Source organism: Capsella rubella, unplaced genomic scaffold, assembly GCF_000375325.1.
Source record: "Capsella rubella cultivar Monte Gargano unplaced genomic scaffold, Caprub1_0 scaffold_5, whole genome shotgun sequence".
Classification (NCBI taxonomy): Eukaryota; Viridiplantae; Streptophyta; class Magnoliopsida; order Brassicales; family Brassicaceae; genus Capsella; species Capsella rubella.
In genome coordinates, this window is record NW_006238919.1 from 8,358,348 (window position 1) to 8,375,289 (window position 16,942).

General features: G+C 36.2%; 6 protein-coding genes across 6 annotated transcripts; 4 read left to right on the top strand and 2 right to left on the bottom strand.

The window, feature by feature from the left end:
* The first annotated feature begins 559 nt into the window (after nt 1-559).
* Nucleotides 560-3,627, top strand: LOC17884808 (GTPase-activating protein gyp7). Its single transcript, XM_006290800.2, has 5 exons — nt 560-1,081; nt 1,392-1,527; nt 1,628-1,677; nt 1,828-1,881; nt 1,972-3,627. Exons 1-5 carry the CDS (start codon nt 912-914, stop codon nt 3,185-3,187), a joined length of 1,626 nt encoding a protein of 541 aa, XP_006290862.1. The 5' UTR covers nt 560-911; the 3' UTR covers nt 3,188-3,627.
* A 983-nt stretch (nt 3,628-4,610) lies between these two features.
* LOC17887240 (zingipain-2) lies at nt 4,611-6,011 on the top strand. Its single transcript, XM_006291380.2, has 2 exons — nt 4,611-5,073; nt 5,328-6,011. Exons 1-2 carry the CDS (start codon nt 4,635-4,637, stop codon nt 5,909-5,911), a joined length of 1,023 nt encoding a protein of 340 aa, XP_006291442.1. The 5' UTR covers nt 4,611-4,634; the 3' UTR covers nt 5,912-6,011.
* A 1,339-nt stretch (nt 6,012-7,350) lies between these two features.
* Nucleotides 7,351-8,814, top strand: LOC17886226 (senescence-specific cysteine protease SAG12). The gene is made up of 2 exons (XM_006291378.2): nt 7,351-7,834; nt 8,225-8,814. The coding sequence occupies exons 1-2, from the start codon at nt 7,399-7,401 to the stop codon at nt 8,812-8,814; spliced, it is 1,026 nt and encodes a 341-aa protein (XP_006291440.1). The 5' UTR covers nt 7,351-7,398.
* Nucleotides 8,815-10,947: 2,133 nt separating this feature from the next.
* Nucleotides 10,948-12,086, top strand: LOC17886224 (ervatamin-B). The gene is made up of 2 exons (XM_006292918.1): nt 10,948-11,383; nt 11,503-12,086. Exons 1-2 carry the CDS (start codon nt 10,948-10,950, stop codon nt 12,084-12,086), a joined length of 1,020 nt encoding a protein of 339 aa, XP_006292980.1.
* A 2,283-nt stretch (nt 12,087-14,369) lies between these two features.
* On the bottom strand, nt 14,370-15,737 carry LOC111830559 (F-box protein At3g47030-like). Its single transcript, XM_023782980.1, has 2 exons — nt 14,953-15,737; nt 14,370-14,877 (listed from the first exon to the last, which is right to left on the bottom strand). Exons 1-2 carry the CDS (start codon nt 15,716-15,718, stop codon nt 14,567-14,569), a joined length of 1,077 nt encoding a protein of 358 aa, XP_023638748.1. The 5' UTR covers nt 15,719-15,737; the 3' UTR covers nt 14,370-14,566.
* Nucleotides 15,738-16,299: 562 nt separating this feature from the next.
* LOC111830651 (F-box protein At3g49450-like) lies at nt 16,300-16,929 on the bottom strand. Its single transcript, XM_023783161.1, has one exon. It carries the CDS (start codon nt 16,927-16,929, stop codon nt 16,300-16,302), a length of 630 nt encoding a protein of 209 aa, XP_023638929.1.
* Between the last annotated feature and the right edge of the window lie 13 nt (nt 16,930-16,942).

Below are 16,942 nucleotides of genomic sequence, written 5' to 3' on the forward strand. Positions count from 1 at the left end.
CAATTCCTAAACAACAATAACATAATTTATAGTATGAAACAAAAATAATGTTTTTTTTTCTTTGTTGTTGTAGTAAATAATTAATCCCATGTGCTTGGATTTGGTCGGTTGAAAACATGGAAATTATTTCATACCATTATCTCAAAGATCGGTTTACAATCTACCGAACATTAGTTTAATTCTTTCAACTCGTACTAAACTAATACACGATTAATTTACAATTTGAGCTGATATTTTTCCCTTTTTAATTAAAATCTTTTAAAACAAAATTTTAACCTACAAACAAACATGAGAAATGTTGTTCTTATTGTTATCGATGAAATGATAAATAAAATTACATATATGGATTATGTAATGGACAAATCTAAATAATATTGTAAGAGATGTAAGTATAGGGGTTAAAACATAATAACAAAACAATGGGAGGTGGAAGTACAATATAAGCGAGAGAAAAGGGATTAAAACGTAAATAAAAGGTTTCAGAGTTCGTGAGAGAGAGAGAAACTAAAAAGTCACCCATTAAAGCCTTCTCTCTCTCATCAGTCGCATTACTCTTGAAGACTTTTTTTTTGTTTTTGTTTTTGTTTTTGCTCATTAGATAGATTCTTACAGAGAAATTTACAAATAATCCCCACGTTTCTTCTATTGAGAGGAAACATCAAAAGTAAACGAAGACGAAGACGACGAAGCAAGCAAACAAGTTCTGGAAGAAGACGGACGCGGTTAAAGATTGTTATTTGAATTTAACTTGGATCGAGTCTCCGGCGAAGTCGGAGGAGAGTTATTGTTTGAACATCGCCGGAGATTTGAAGTTATCGTCTGTTTCAAGGTATTGTCGAATTGAAAAAAGGAATATTCGCGGGTTTGATTAGGTTTTTCAAAATCTGTGTGGGAGAAGAGATTTGTGATAGATGAAAGCTTTGAGAAGGATTCAAACGACGTCTTCGTCTTCTAATCCTTCATCGCCATTATCATCTCCTCCTACTTCGTCGTCGTCGTCTTCGTGGATCCATTTGCGTTCTGCTCTCTTCGTTGTTGCTTCTTCTTCTCCTGCTGCTTGTTCTTCTTCTTCTTCCGATCGGTTAGATCTCTCCCTCTCTGTGAATTTGAATTTGACTTCGTCTCTTCTTGATAAATGTGATTCCTTTATCTTTATTGTTAGAGTTCAATTGAATCCAAAGCTCAAATTTTTATATGTATATAGTATGAATGGATCTCATTTTGGTTATTATTTCTATTTGATTCATTTGAAATATTCAGCTGAATTTGAGTAGGCTGGTCTGTAGTAGTAGTACATTTAAAGCTCCATGGCTATTTCTGGATATGTTTTACTATTTTTATCGTCTTTTAAGAACAAACTAGGCACATAGTAACCTCTGTTTTCCAATCAGGGCTCGACTTAAATCACCATGGTCCCGGAGGAAGAGGAAAAGGCCACTCAGACCTAAGCAGTGGAAGAGATTCTTTACGCCAGACGGTAGACTGCGGAATGGAGGAGTGGATTTATTGAAAAAAGTTCGAAGTAGAGTGAGTCACACACAGCTCCATGGACCAAGTTCACAGTCACAACCATTTGTGGGTTGTTGATTTTTTAAGAATGTTTATTTTTCTCTTCATTTCTTTGTAGGGTATTGAGCCGAGCATTCGGCTGGAGGTGTGGCCGTTCCTTCTTGGAGTGTAAGTTTACTGTCAAAAACTCTATTTAGGTGAATCATATTGCCACACTGGCATCTATGAAGAGTAGTTGTTTAACTACATTTGGCATAGGGAAGCTAGTTTCATTTGCCTCTTTTGTTGTGTTTGCTGATTTTACTTTACTACAAACAGGTACGGTTTTGATAGTTCAAAAGAAGAGAGAGTCACTATAAGAAATCGGAGAAGGTGAGTGAGAGAGACTGATTGAATTACTAAATGGGAAAGTTTTGTACTTTTAACTCTCTAGCTCATCTGTTTTGATTTTTACAAATGCAGAAAGGAGTATGAGAGACTACGCAGGCAGTGCAAACGGCTTCAAAAACACAATAACGGGACTAATAAGTTAAACAGGGGGAGTGATGCTATCCAAGATGACTACGATTGGCCTCAAGTGCAAGACACTGACAGTACATGTTCTGATGAAGTCGTCAGTGCCCGCGAGTCTCTCTCAAGTGATGAAGACATCACTGAAGATATCGGGTACATGAGTGAAGTTTCGTGTACAGTTGAGAGAGACGGCAGTAGTTCAAGGCGAATCACCAATGCTACTATCTCTACACTCAATTCCGAGTCATCAGATTCAGATTCTTCAGATGAGAGTGAAGTGGTACAGGTCTTTCAGTCTTCTGGTACTCCGGATGTGAATACCTATCCAGCCAACTCAAGTATTCCCCGGACAGAAGAGGATTTCGTGACGTGGCAGCGTATTATCCGTCTAGATGCAGTGCGCGCTAACTCAGAGTGGACCCCCTATTCTCCATCCCAGGCAGTTATATCCGAGGACAGAGCATGTCGTGCCGCCGAAGCAGTTGGGTTAAAAGATTATAGTCACTTGGAACCGTATAAAATATTTCAGGCTGCACGGCTTGTTGCTGTTCTTGAAGCATACGCTTTGTATGACCCTGACATTGGATATTGCCAAGGAATGAGCGATCTTCTCTCTCCGATACTCTCTGTAATCCCTGACGACCATGAAGTCTTTTGGTGCTTCGTCGGGTTCATGAAGAAAGCCCGCCACAATTTCAGACTGGACGAGGTTGGAATCAGAAGACAACTCAACATAGTCTCAAAGATAATCAAATCCAAAGACTCTCAGCTTTACAGGCACCTAGAGAAACTCCAAGCTGAAGACTGTTTCTTTGTATACAGAATGGTCGTAGTGATGTTCAGAAGAGAGCTAACACTTGACCAGACACTCTGTCTATGGGAAGTGATGTGGGCAGATCAAGCCGCGATCAGAGCCGGGATGGGGAAATCTGCGTGGAGCAGGATAAGGCAGCGTGCACCTCCAACGGATGATTTGGTGCTCTATGCAATAGCAGCCTCGGTGTTGCAAAGAAGGAAACTTATAATAGAGAGATATAACAGCATGGATGAGATTCTAAGGGAGTGTCATAGTATGGCAGGACAATTAGATGTGTGGAAGCTCCTGGATGATGCACATGACCTCGTCGTGACTCTACACACCAAGATTGAACATTCATTTTCATAAATTTTGATCTCTGTTTTCTTCTGCGGGTTTGGGGGATCCCGCGACTTGTCTAAAATGGTTCCGTGCAGGCCCGAATTGGGCCGTGAGCTCTAGCTGTGAATCCTGGCCGAAAGAAATGAGGCTAGAGATTGAAATGAGTTGTGGTGAAAAAGAAGAGGTGGTGTGTATTTAATTAAAAATAAGTGTATGTGTGTGTGTTGTGAAGACTGTGAAAATGAAGAGGGTCGAGGAGGGTTTTCTAAATTCCACAGGGAAGAGAGATATTCTTTACTTGAAAATATATGCATATGGAAACAAAGCTGTGCAAAGTTGTTGGTTTCACAAGAATGTGTGTGTGTTTCCATGAGTAGGTGGAATATTATTAAACCAGTGGGGAGAATCTTAAACCGGGTTAAAGAAAAAATATGAATGGGAAACAAGGCATGTTGAGTTGACCGTAATTAGTCTAATTACACATGTGATGACATCTTACTTCTAATCAGCAAGTAAGAGCAGAACTAAAATATTTGATACTTTTTCTTTTGAAATAGAGATTTTGTATCATTTTAATTTGGGTTACTTAAGTGTTATTTGTTTTTTTTCTAAAAGTTTGCAATTCCAAAAAAAAAAGTCGACTTAATTAATATTTATTGGAAAAACGTATGAATAATGTTGTTGTTGAAAAAATACATATTTTTTTTTATAATTGAAATAAAATTTATGTTTTTTTTTTTTTTTCCTTTTTTACATTTTTTTGGTATGGTTTTCAATTTTCCATTTTCTCCGGATAGCCAATAGTATTGACTCAGTAGTCAGTACCATTACCCAAATCATCAAAAATTGTTAGTTTTCTTTACATGTGGTGAATAAAAATGAAAAAATTATATATCAATTTTAACCCTTTTGTAAATTCAAAATTGAAATTCGTCTTTTATAGTGGTGAATAAGGAGACAAGCTTATATTAAAGTGGAGAAACTATACCGACCACTAATCTTAAATTTTAACCAGCTGATACCTCCGGTTCTTTGGTTCTTTTGGATCGTGCATTATCAGCTGGTTTCTTTATGTTTTTTTTTTTCTTAATAAATATTGGTTCTTATTACGTATATGTTTTATGTTTTATTTAAGCTTTACCCCTTCGATAAATTGCATGTTAATTTTAGCTTACCCCCAAAAAACGTTTGCAGATTGCGCTATGACGGACCTATCAAAATTAGGCGTGCAGGAAAATATACGTAATCTGAATATTGACCATTTACTTTACTTCGTAGCGTGTAGATAATTTATCAAAACTTCGTACGTTAACAACTATTCAAACATAAAATATGTTACTAGACGTAATTACGTATACGCGCTTCGGAATCTCTATATAACACCACCTTCCCATACTCCTTTCTTGGCAACAAAGTCATATAAACCTAAAACAAACACTTATAGTAATACATTTTACTCTCTAGCAGTACAAAAATGGCTTCGATCATTTTCTTGATTCTAGCCATTCTTCTGTGTTCAAGAACTTCGGGAGCCACATCTCGTGGTGGGGGACTCTTTGAAGCTTCTGCCGTTGAGAAACATGAGCAGTGGATGTCTCGGTTCCATCGCGTTTACTCGCACGATGCTGAGAAAGCGAGTAGGTTTGAGATCTTTAAGAAGAACTTAAAGTTCGTCGAGAGCTTCAACATGAATGCGAACAAGACGTACAAGTTGGATGTCAACAAGTTCTCTGATCTCACCGACGAGGAATTCAAGGCGAGGTACATGGGGCTGCTGGTGCCGGAAGCTACTTCATCACTCGATTCTTACAACACGGTGTCATTTACACATGAAAATGTTACTGAAACCGGTGAGAGCATGGATTGGAGACAGGAAGGGGCCGTTACACCCGTTAAGAACCAAGGCCAATGTGGTATGTGGTTTATAAAAAACTAGTGTGACATACTGTAAAATAGCAAGATTACGGATCAAAACTGCATCATACTTTTTAAGTAGATACATACGAACCAATTTATATTATTCTTAAAACACATGCATAAATGAACCAATTTATTACATATTTTCATGAGTTTCTATCAAATAAATGATTATCAATGTATATGAAATTTACTACTATTACACTAAAAATATATTAAACTCTTTTTTTTTTTAATTGAAATGGAACAGGATGTTGTTGGGCTTTCTCGGCAGTGGCCGCAGTGGAAGGCATTACGAAGATTTCGAAAGGAGAGCTTGTGTCGCTGTCCGAACAACAACTGTTGGATTGCAACACTGAGAACACCGGATGTGGCGGAGGGTATTTGTGGAAGGCTTTCAAGTACATTATAAACAACCAAGGAATCACCACAGAGGATAGCTATCCTTACCAGACATCACAACAAACGTGTTACTCAACTCGTTCCGTAGCTGCAACCATAAGCGCTTACGAGACGGTTCCTCAAAATGACGAAGAAGCATTGCTAAAAGCGGTGTCTCAACAGCCTGTTTCCGTTGGCATAGATGGGTCAGGAGCTGCGTTTAAGCAATACTCTGGTGGGATATTCGACGGAGAGTACTGCGGGACGTACCAGACTCATGCTGTTACAGTTGTTGGTTATGGTACGAGTGAAGAAGGGATTAAGTATTGGTTGTTGAAGAACTCATGGGGAGAACAATGGGGAGAAAATGGTTACATGAGAATCAAGAGAGACGTAGATGCACCTGAAGGAGCCTGTGGTTTGGCCCAATATGCTATATATCCACTTGCTTGAAATCTTTTTTATATGGGTTTGTTCAGAATACTGAAAAATATATAATCTTTTATCAATAATTGGCCTTTTTGCAGCCGCATGATATTGTATGTTTTGGAAATTTTCGTTTATATATGTATGTCAGTTTGTGTAAGCATGTATTACATTGGTGTATTAAATATAAAGTTTTTTTATTTATGGCATTTTGATCTCCGCCAAACCGCGCGAAACATTATTCGAAACCCGCAAGGGCGCATGTCGCCGGATCTATGTGTAGTATTTTATATTTTATATCAAATCCAGTTAATAGGTCTCGCGCAGTCCTCAAGAGCGTGTATTTCAGTAACCTGTGGACAGGGACAGCCACTGTCGTCGGTGCCACGTTACTATTGCGCATATGTACGCCTCTGGCCACCTCCGTTATCATGTCCTTTTAAAAACACTCACAAATCCAACGGTTGTTTCTTCAAAAGGAAAAAAAAAACTGATATAAATTTGCATGAATGTACATTTTATATGGCATCATAAAGATAACATAATTTAGAAAACAAAAATTCTTTTCATAGCACTGAAATGTGTGAATGTGTTATCATGTAATTTAATTATCGTCTCCTAAAAAATTTTACAAAAATGTTTACAATAAAGGTTTCAGCTAATCACAGTACAGACTTGATCCAGGCTCGTTACATGATTAGTTTCAAATGTTTTTTTTTATTTATTTATTTTTTTTTTTATTTTTTTTATTTTAACGATTTTTGTTTTCTTCATAAAAAGACATTTTTGGAGAGAACGAGATGCTAAATATACGGTTCTCCGGATTCTCTTGATAAACCCCGTACCTTGCTTCCCGCTTGTAACGGCACCGATCGTATTACTTGGGTTATTGCTTGGAGGAGTCTAGGCTCTACGAGAAGAAACATCAAAATGTTTGAAATGTCCAACGAGATTATTTATGTTTCAAAATGAAAAATGACCACTAATCTTAAATTTTAAGCAGCTGGTTCTTTGGTTCTTTGGATTGGATCGTGCATATTTTTCCAACAATTTTTAGGATAAAAGGTACAGCTAATCACACTACAAACTTAATCCAGCCTAGTTTATTAGCATGATCAGTTTTGATTAGAAAATATTTTTATATAAGCTAATCATACTACAAAATGTTTTATACGGTATAAATCCCAAAAAAACATTTGCAGATTGCGCTAACGGGACCAAACACAATTAGGCGTGTAGGAAAAATACGAAATTACTTGACTTGGTAGCGTGTATATAATTTATAGCAACGAGAAAATATTATTCTCACGTAAAACCTCGTACGGCAAAGACTATTCAAACATATAATATGTTACTCCTCTATACGTAATTACGTATACGCGCTTCAGAATCTCTATATAACACCACCTTCTCATACTCCTTTCTTGGCAACAAAGTCATATAAACCTAAACAAACACTTATAGCAAAACATATCATATACATTTTACTCTCTACTCTCTAGTAGTTTAGTAAAATGGCTTCGGTCATGTTCTTGATCCTAGCCATTCTTTTGTGTTCAAGAACTTCGGGAGCCACATCTCGTGGTGGTGGGCTCTTTGAAGCTTCTGCCGTTGAGAAACATGAGCAGTGGATGTCTCGGTTCCATCGTGTTTACGCGCACGATGCTGAGAAGGCGAGTAGGTTTGAGATCTTTAAGAAGAACTTAAAGTTCGTCGAGAGCTTCAACATGAATACGAACAAGACGTACAAGTTGGATGTTAACAAGTTCTCTGATCTCACCGACGAGGAATTCAAGGCGAGGTACATGGGAATGGTGGTGCCCGAAGGTATGACCGGAAAATCGCAAGAAACGGTGTCGTTTAGATACGAAAATGTCAGTGAAACTGGTGAGAGCAAGGATTGGAGACAAGAAGGGGCCGTTACACCCATTAAGGACCAAGGCCAATGTGGTAACTAATTCATTATCGTAACTCTTTATTTTTTTAGCAACATGCATTTTCTTCATTTATATATATGTTTACTCTGTTTGTTTAATTCAAGAGGAAATAAAAAAATTGGTATTTTTGCTAGATATATAATCATTTAAGGTGCAAAAATTGGTCCTTAAAAAAAGAGTGAAAAAGTGAAAAAAACTAGAAATAAATGAGTTTTTGTACGTGTGGTTTAAATAATGAGTGTGACATGTAAAATAGTGATTAATAATAAAAATTTGCTTACGATATTTAATGATTGTTTTTGCAAATAAATGACTATCAAAAATATGAAATCCAGTTCTACGTAACAAAGATGAACATGATGATGTATACATTAAAAATAAAGTTTATTGAAACATGGAACAGGATGTTGTTGGGCTTTCGCGGCTGTGGCGGCAGTGGAAGCTGTAACAAAAATTGCGAATGGAGAGCTTGTATCGCTTTCCGAGCAGCAACTACTGGATTGCAGCATAGGCGACAACAACATGGGATGTGACGGAGGGTCATCTTTGACAGCTTACGACTACATAAAGGACAACCAAGGAATCACTAGGGAGGAAAACTATCCTTACCAGGCATCACAACAAACCTGCCAGACAACTGTTCCAGCTGCTGCTACCATAAGGGGATACGAGGCGGTTCCAAAAGATGATGAGGAAGCATTGCTAAAAGCGGTGTCTCAACAGCCAGTTTCTGTGGGGATAGTTGGGTCAGGAGATGCTTTTAAGCACTACTCCAGCGGGATATTCGAGGATGAGGGCTGTGGGACGGATTCTCATCATGCAGTTACGATTGTTGGTTATGGTACGAGCGAAGAAGGGATTAAGTATTGGTTGCTAAAGAACTCATGGGGAGAATCTTGGGGAGAAAATGGTTACATGAGAATCAAGAGAGACGTGAATGAACCTCAAGGAATGTGTGGTTTGGCCCATCGTGCTTACTATCCAGTGGCTTGAATCCTTTTAGTATTGTTTCAAAATATGTGTAAATGGGTTTTGGTTCATAGTATTTGACAACACCCTTATGAATAATTATTTCAACTTTTGCAGTCATATGTCTTTTAAGTATTTTGGAGTTTATATAAGTTGAATAAAGTATGTATTACGTTGGTATAAGAAAATGTATCACATTCGTATTTGGTGATTAGATCTTAACCAAATAGGTTCAGAGGAAGACATTTTTAACAAGTAACATAACAGTATCGGAAAGTAAGACAAACAATATTCATCTCTCGCTAGTTGCTTCTCCCTAATCCCCTTACACAACACTGAACATATAAGTTGTCGATATATATGAGTTACACAGTCATTAAAAACAACAGTTTAATGTTTGAAATCTCTAAGGAGACTACTATATAATGTTTTTCTTTTGAAGTTGACGATGAGTAAAACATAAAACATTGGAAAGGAATGACAAGGGATTGCTAATTTTTACTTGACTTCTTTTCTTTGCTGCACACAACTTATTTATCTAGTGTATTTCTATTTATATACCAAATTAAAATATCTCTAAAAGTTTTATTTGCATGCAATTCTACATGTATAACGAGAACTCTCTGATAAAAATAAGATATTCGATTAACGAAGATAATTTTTACTAGAAACCTGCAACGTAGGCCAAGCAAAGGAAGCATTCCGTTGCCGTCTGCAAATAATATCTTTTAATTTCGGCCTTTTTGTATATATACTAGTAAAAAAAATACATATAGCCACTTGACAGTCGCGAAAATTCGTGGCTATAAGATGAATTTTTTGAAAACAGACACGAATTTTTTAAGCTACGATGCTATAGTCATGAATTTTAAAAAACAGCCACGAATAGAACAGTCACGAATAGCCAAGTGACTATATCGATTTTTTTACTAGTATATGTAAAAAAGTGTTGTGGTCTAGTTGTTAAAAGTTAGAGGTTGAATGTCCTATATACCGTTCTAAGAACATTGCTTTTAACTTTTTAACAACAAATTATTAACAAAAAAAAAAAAAAGTTATCGCCCCATTCTAAGGAGTAAGTCTTGAAGAGGAAAGCGAGTAATACATTAGACACAAATTATTTTAACTCAGCGTCAAGCTGTCCAAGATAGGTTTTTGGTCTGAGTTCATTTACATATGGTGGGGCTGCGTGTGAAACTCCCAACCGAAGAACATACTCAGCTAGTTTTTTTCTTAAGAAAAAACAAACAAAATAATCTCATTTAGTCAAGTCATGCGCATTGCAAACGATATGTATATATCCCAAAGTGTTTCTTGTAATATCAGTTGTCTTGATGGAATCTTCGTTCTAGGCTCTTCACACAATGCAAACAATATATTTTGGAAAAAATATCTTTGTATTTCAACTGATCTGTGTAAACATAGATTTTGTGTTTCTTGTTTTTACGTGCTTCTGTCACCTCCTTCATGTCCCTTTAATATATAACACCAAAAACCAGCGCTTGTTTTTCTCAACAAGGCAAAAATAATTATTTTCACTAGCAAGGAACATGCATGCTAACAATTTCTCCAAAATTATGAAAATATTTTTTACAATAAAGTAGCAAAATCATCGTAATATAACCACTATTAATATAAAAAATTTAAAATATAAATATTGTCTCGTGGTGTACCGCGGGTAAAATTCTAGTTTTTGTTCAAAAGAGAAACCGACCACTAATATTAAATTTTAACCAGCTGATACTCTTTGGTTCTTTGGTTCTTTTGGATAGTGCATTTATCAGCTGGTTATTTTGATGTTTTATTTAAGCTTACCCTTCCATAAATTGCATGCTAATTTGCACACATATATATATACCCCGTTTTTTTGCAGATTGCACCTATGACGGACCTAGCAAAATTAGGCGTGCAGGAAAATATAAGTAATATGATTATTGACCATTTATTTGACTTCAATTCGTAGCATGTAAATAATTTATCAAAAACCCTCGTACGACATAAAACATGTTTACTACATAATTACGTATACACGCTTCGGAATCTCTATATAAGACCAGCTTTTCATACTCGTTTCTTGGCAACAAAGTCATTTAAACCTAAACAAACACTTATAGCAATACTTTTCATATGCGTTTTACTCTCTCTAGTAGTAGTAAAATGGCTTCGGTCATTTTCTTGATTCTAGCCATTCTTTCGTGTTCAAGAACTTCGGGAGCCACCTCTCGTGGTGGGGGACTCTTTGAAGCTTCTGCCGTTGAGAAACATGAGCAGTGGATGTCTCGGTTCCATCGCGTTTACTCACACGATGCAGAGAAAGCGAGTAGGTTTGAGATCTTTAAGAAGAACTTAAAGTTCGTCGAGAGCTTCAACATGAATACGAACAAGACGTACAAGTTGGATGTCAACAAGTTCTCTGATCTCACCGACGAGGAGTTTCAGGCGAGGTACATGGGGCTGCTGGTGCCGGAAGGTAAGACCAGAACTTCCCAAGAAACGGTGTCGTTTCGATATGAAAATGTCAGTGAAACCGGTGAGAGCATGGATTGGAGACAGAAAGGGGCCGTTACAGCCGTTAAGAACCAAGGGCATTGTGGTATGTGATGTACATATTTTTATGAGTGTTTATCAAATCAATGATTATACATTATATTTACTACTATAACACTAAAAAATATATTAACCTTTTTTTCTTTATTGAAATGGAACGTACAGGATGTTGTTGGGCTTTCTCGGCAGTGGCCGCAGTGGAAGGCATTATGAAGATTGCTAAAGGAGAGCTCGTATCCTTGTCTGAGCAACAACTCGTGGATTGTAACAGAGAGAACAAAGGATGTGGCGGAGGGATTATGTGGAAAGCTTTCAACTACATTATAAACAACCAAGGAATCACCACAGAAGATAGCTATCCTTACCAAGCATCACAACAAACCTGTGACTCAACTCATTCCATTGCTGCAACCATAAGCGCTTACGAGACGGTTCCTCAAAATGACGAGGAAGCACTGCTAAAAGCGGTGTCTCAACAACCTGTTTCCGTTGCCATAGATGGGTCAGGAGCTGCGTTTAAGCATTATTCTGGCGGGATATTCGAGGATGAGGACTGTGGGACGCATCTGACTCATGCAGTAACCATTGTTGGTTATGGTACGAGTGAAGAAGGGATTAAGTATTGGTTGCTAAAGAACTCATGGGGAGAACAATGGGGAGAAGATGGTTACATGAGAATAAAGAGAGACGTAGATGCACCTGAAGGAGCCTGTGGTTTGGCCAAACTTGCTTTCTATCCACTTGCTTGATGTCTTTTTATATATGTAGATGGGTGTGTTCAGAATACTGACAAATACCCTTATCAATAAATGGCCTTTAGCAACCGCATGATATGTTTTGGAAGTTATCGTTTATAAATGTATTTTGAAAGTTATGTTATTGGTGGAAGCATGTATTACATTGGTGTAACAGATATATAAAGTTTTTACTTATAGTAATTTGATCTTCGCCAGAAGATGAAAACATAATTTGAAAATAGTAGTGCATTGTTTCATTCTGATGAACACCCACAAGGGCATCGCTGATCCATGTCTAGTACTCTATTCGTGAATCATTAGGTGATCCCAACGAAAAGCTTTTATAATTAGGATTAATTGGGTTTTTAGTACATTTTTTAAACATAATTGTAAAAGTAGTACATTTACTATTCATTATTAGCAAACTAATACATTTTTACTATTTGGATACTATTTAGACACTATTAAAAACCCGCTTAAATCTAATAACTAAAAATATTCATCAAAATATATTTATTTTCTATAAAATTTCAATTACATAAAAATATATATATTTTCTCTATAATTTGATATGCAATTTTTAAAAAATAATTTCAAATATTTTTCAAACAAATTTTGATACGTCCAGCTATCCGTATGTACAGTTGTGTGTCGATGTACGGAAAATCATCCGTACATCGGTCTATATATACGTATAATTGTATGTGTACAAATATTTTATGGTCTATATATGTATATTTGTTTATGTGTAAATATGTTTATATGTTGTTGTTTTTCTTTGTACAAATATTTGATGTACAATAATATGTTATTGTACAGTTGTCTGTATGTACAAATATATGAAATAGTAAAATTGTACTATTTTACTAATTGTGAATAGTAAATGTACTATTTTTATAATTATGTTTTAAAAACGTACTAGTTTGCCAACACACCCTTATAATTAATAGAAACGAAAAGCTTTTATAATTAAGTACTCAGATGAGTATTCACAATTCTTATTTTCCATAGATCTTGGGAGATCCCAACAGTTATAATAACATCAACCATATACACTTTACAATAATGCTACAATTAGATACTAGAATATAGTTTTTAAAAGTTTAATTTATACTATACGTACGGTTTTATCTTGACTGGGTATCATGGGACTTTGTAAATATTTTGGTTTGAAGAAGACAACTTTGGAGTCCACAACTCAAATATCTTCGGCTGATTTGATTCCATTCGAAATCACCATCATTGGATTTAATTCTCGAAAAGAACCACATACTAGCTATAATCATATATATGGTTCTTGTCTTCACCGTGACACAGAGCTGGCTGTAATATCTTGGCTCTATGAGTTACATTCACTATAATAACAACACAATGTTTGAAAATTCTTAGGAATACGACTTTAAGAGGAAAGCAAGTAATACATGAAGACACATAGAACAGCACACGTACGATTAAGCAACATATCGGCTGATAATATAAAACAGAATCTTAAGTCTTAACCTTTCAGCTAACAACACGATTAGATCTATTTTATAGGATTAAACACGTATATTTTATATAGATAAACTTGTATACATAAATCTATCCTTAACAACAATAATGATCTAAAGAATAAGGAATAAACAAAAATAATTTAACTCAGCGTCAAGCTGTCCTAGGTTTTTGGTCTGAGTTCATTTACGACACTACAAGAAATATGAGTATTGATAGCATATAGGATATCACGGTTTCTATAATTGCTATTAAAGAGGGTATATGAGATCAAAGTATTCTATTATAGCATATTAAAAATGCGAAAGAAAAAATTTAGATTTTTTATTTATTTATGAATTTTCAACTAGGCTAAGGCCACCAGTTTGGGTTCCGAATTTAATGTTTACAAATTACAGGTTTAAGGTTTAGATTTTGTTTTAGTAAATGTTCATGAGATTGAGCGAGTTAACTTAAGTATCTTTCAATTTTTAGGTTCCATCTTTTCTCTCACAAGATTTAATTCAGTCTTTATAGTCCAATACCGATATACATCTAGGCTATAGCTAAATGTTAACATACCTTCTTTAGAACAACACCAAAGACATGTAAACAAAGCAACTTTATTTATTTATTAATAAAGTGTTGTCGTGCCTTTTCTTCCTCTTCACTGTCATTGTAAATATTGCAATGAGCTCGTGGATCACTAGAATCATATTTGTTACTCGTAGGTTTACCAAGTTCTTCAACGGTTTTACAAATGGATGGATTATTTTCTCAACATATCTTTGGATGGATATCACAAACATACACAAATTTTGCTCATGATAAAAAAGAGAGAGTTTAAAATATCTAATGAAACAGCTTACAACAATTATCGATTATGTTTCGAGTTTCCTCAAAGACATAAATCAACCAAAATACAGTACACAAATATCAATAATAGTCATACAATAGTAAAGGAACAAATGTTGCTTACACGAATGGATTGATATAAGCACAACAACGCTCATTATAAAGTCCTATGAACTGCCCAACACTTCCATAAGCTTCACATCTTCTACATGGTCCATGAAAGTCTGAACCTTCATCAGATCATCGGCATCACGAACAACAACTCCTAACTGGACTTCAGCCTTTCCGACTGTGTTTTTCACCACATTGTAATACACAATGAAGAAAGGATCATTATCCAAATACTCTGGGGCGAACACGATATCACCTGCACCACTCATCCCCACAACATTCATCTCCTTATGTTTCCCAACCAGATTCTTCCAGGAAGACGGCAACTTGTAGACATGCTTCGACCATTTCTCGTTCTCCATATCATCTAGAATCCACAGCTCAAATCTTGTAGTTTCACTGAAAAAGATAGTCTCATAAGGGAGAACGGCAGCTAACTTACCTTTGACATCTATAAGAGTTGACCTCCAAAGCATAATGTCCACATCAAGAAAGGTGAACTTCTCTAACGACATATCAAAACAAACTAGCATAATAGGTTTAAGACATCTAGGGTCATTGCGCACAGCTATATAGTACATAAACCCATTGATGCATATTCCATTAGATAAAGACGAATGGGCTACGGAACTTTCAACTATTCTCCACGACAGTTCTCCCCTTCCTAATGTCATAACTCGATAGTCGTCCTTGGACTTGCGCAATACCTTGAACAGTTTACGGACCGGCTCATATCCAAAGTAGACATTCACAGTACCTCCTCCTGATGCAATCTTCATCTTGGGTAAAGTGATGCACTGCCCAGTGCTTGTGTTACAGATCGATGGATTCATATCCAAACTACAGACCAATCCGCAGACAGGACGTGAAACACCACAAGAAGCATCTTCAGTGGGGAAACTCATGCGACGATCGGCAACTAAAACAGACGAGCTGATCTGGTCCTGAGGTGCGGAGAGGAAGAGACACTTACCGTTGACTTTGAGGTTGAACAAGAGACAGGGACGAGTCGATGATGTTTTCAGGTACAAGTCGGTGAAATCTCGACGGCGGAGAATGTAAGACCATTGCTTGGAGACGCAACGGCACCTTCCGATGGATTTCACGGGCAATCTCGAGAATACTGAGATGAGGAGATCAATTGGTATAGACCTTTCGGAGATGCTTAGGGGATTCATCTTGGGGACTTGATTCTCTTGTGCCTCCATGACGGCACATGAGCTCTAGAATCACACTAGGACAACAATATCTATTTGCCCTAATTTTTATGTATGGCTGTCAGAAGAAACAAAGGGCAAAATCAGACAAAAAGACAAAAAAGATAAAAAATCATTTTGAGATAACTCTCTCCACTCATCTCCACCGTTTATTTTCTAAGTCACCGATTCTGTTTTTAGCCATACAAAATTTTGTTTTCCTTACTTAAAGAAAGAGTAACAGTTTTTTAAAATGGGCCATTATATATTTAAATTATTATCTGCCCAAAACATTTGTTCTCTTATTGTTGTTTGAAATATAAATGTTTCAATTTTATGGGTTACATACTGAAACCAATAAAATATTTGAGGGTGTATATATACTTATCTACTTTCAGTTTTTTAATTAACTTGAATCGAGAATTACATAGTTATCAACGAGCATACAAATACTGATATACACCCAATATATACAATAGAAATAAGATAATCAAAACAAGAAAAAGGAAATATTGTACTTATGAAATAAATTAGGAGAAAATAAAACAGTAGCATTGATCTGAAGTTTTTATGAAATTTAAAATAACAGCTTATTACATAATAAGATTCACATTCTCGACATGGTTTAAGAAGGTGTAAATGCTTTGACCTCTAACAGGGCCAAGCCCTTGAATTTGAACTTTTTTGATAGAGTTCCTCTCCATATCCAAGTGAAATATGTAGAACGGATCAGACAAGACGTTCGGAGCAAACACAACTTCAGTGGTTCCATTAATTATCCCAACAATGCAAACTTCAGTCTCCGCAACTAGCTCCTTCCACCTAGGCGGCAATATGTGAACAAGTTTTGACAATTTATGTTCTTCAGTGTCTTCTATAACCCATAACTCAAAGCTTTCAGCTGTTCCATCAATGAAAGTGGTTGGGCTACAACGGATTCCTCCTAATTTACCCTTGTAATTTATCAAAGTTGTCGGAAACCCAAAATCATTGTTCTTGATAAAGTTGAACTTCTCCTGCTTAACATTAAAGCAAACTAACATATTGTTATACTCCGTATCTCTAGCTGAGTAATATAGCATCCCATCGATGCAAATCTCCCTACGAAGAGGTATGTGGTCTACAGAACACTCAAGCATTCTCCATTGTAGGTTGCCCGTTCCTACCGTGAGAACTTGATACTCTTCCGCTTTATACAAAAAGGGCCTTCTACAAATTGTCATGCACAATACCTTA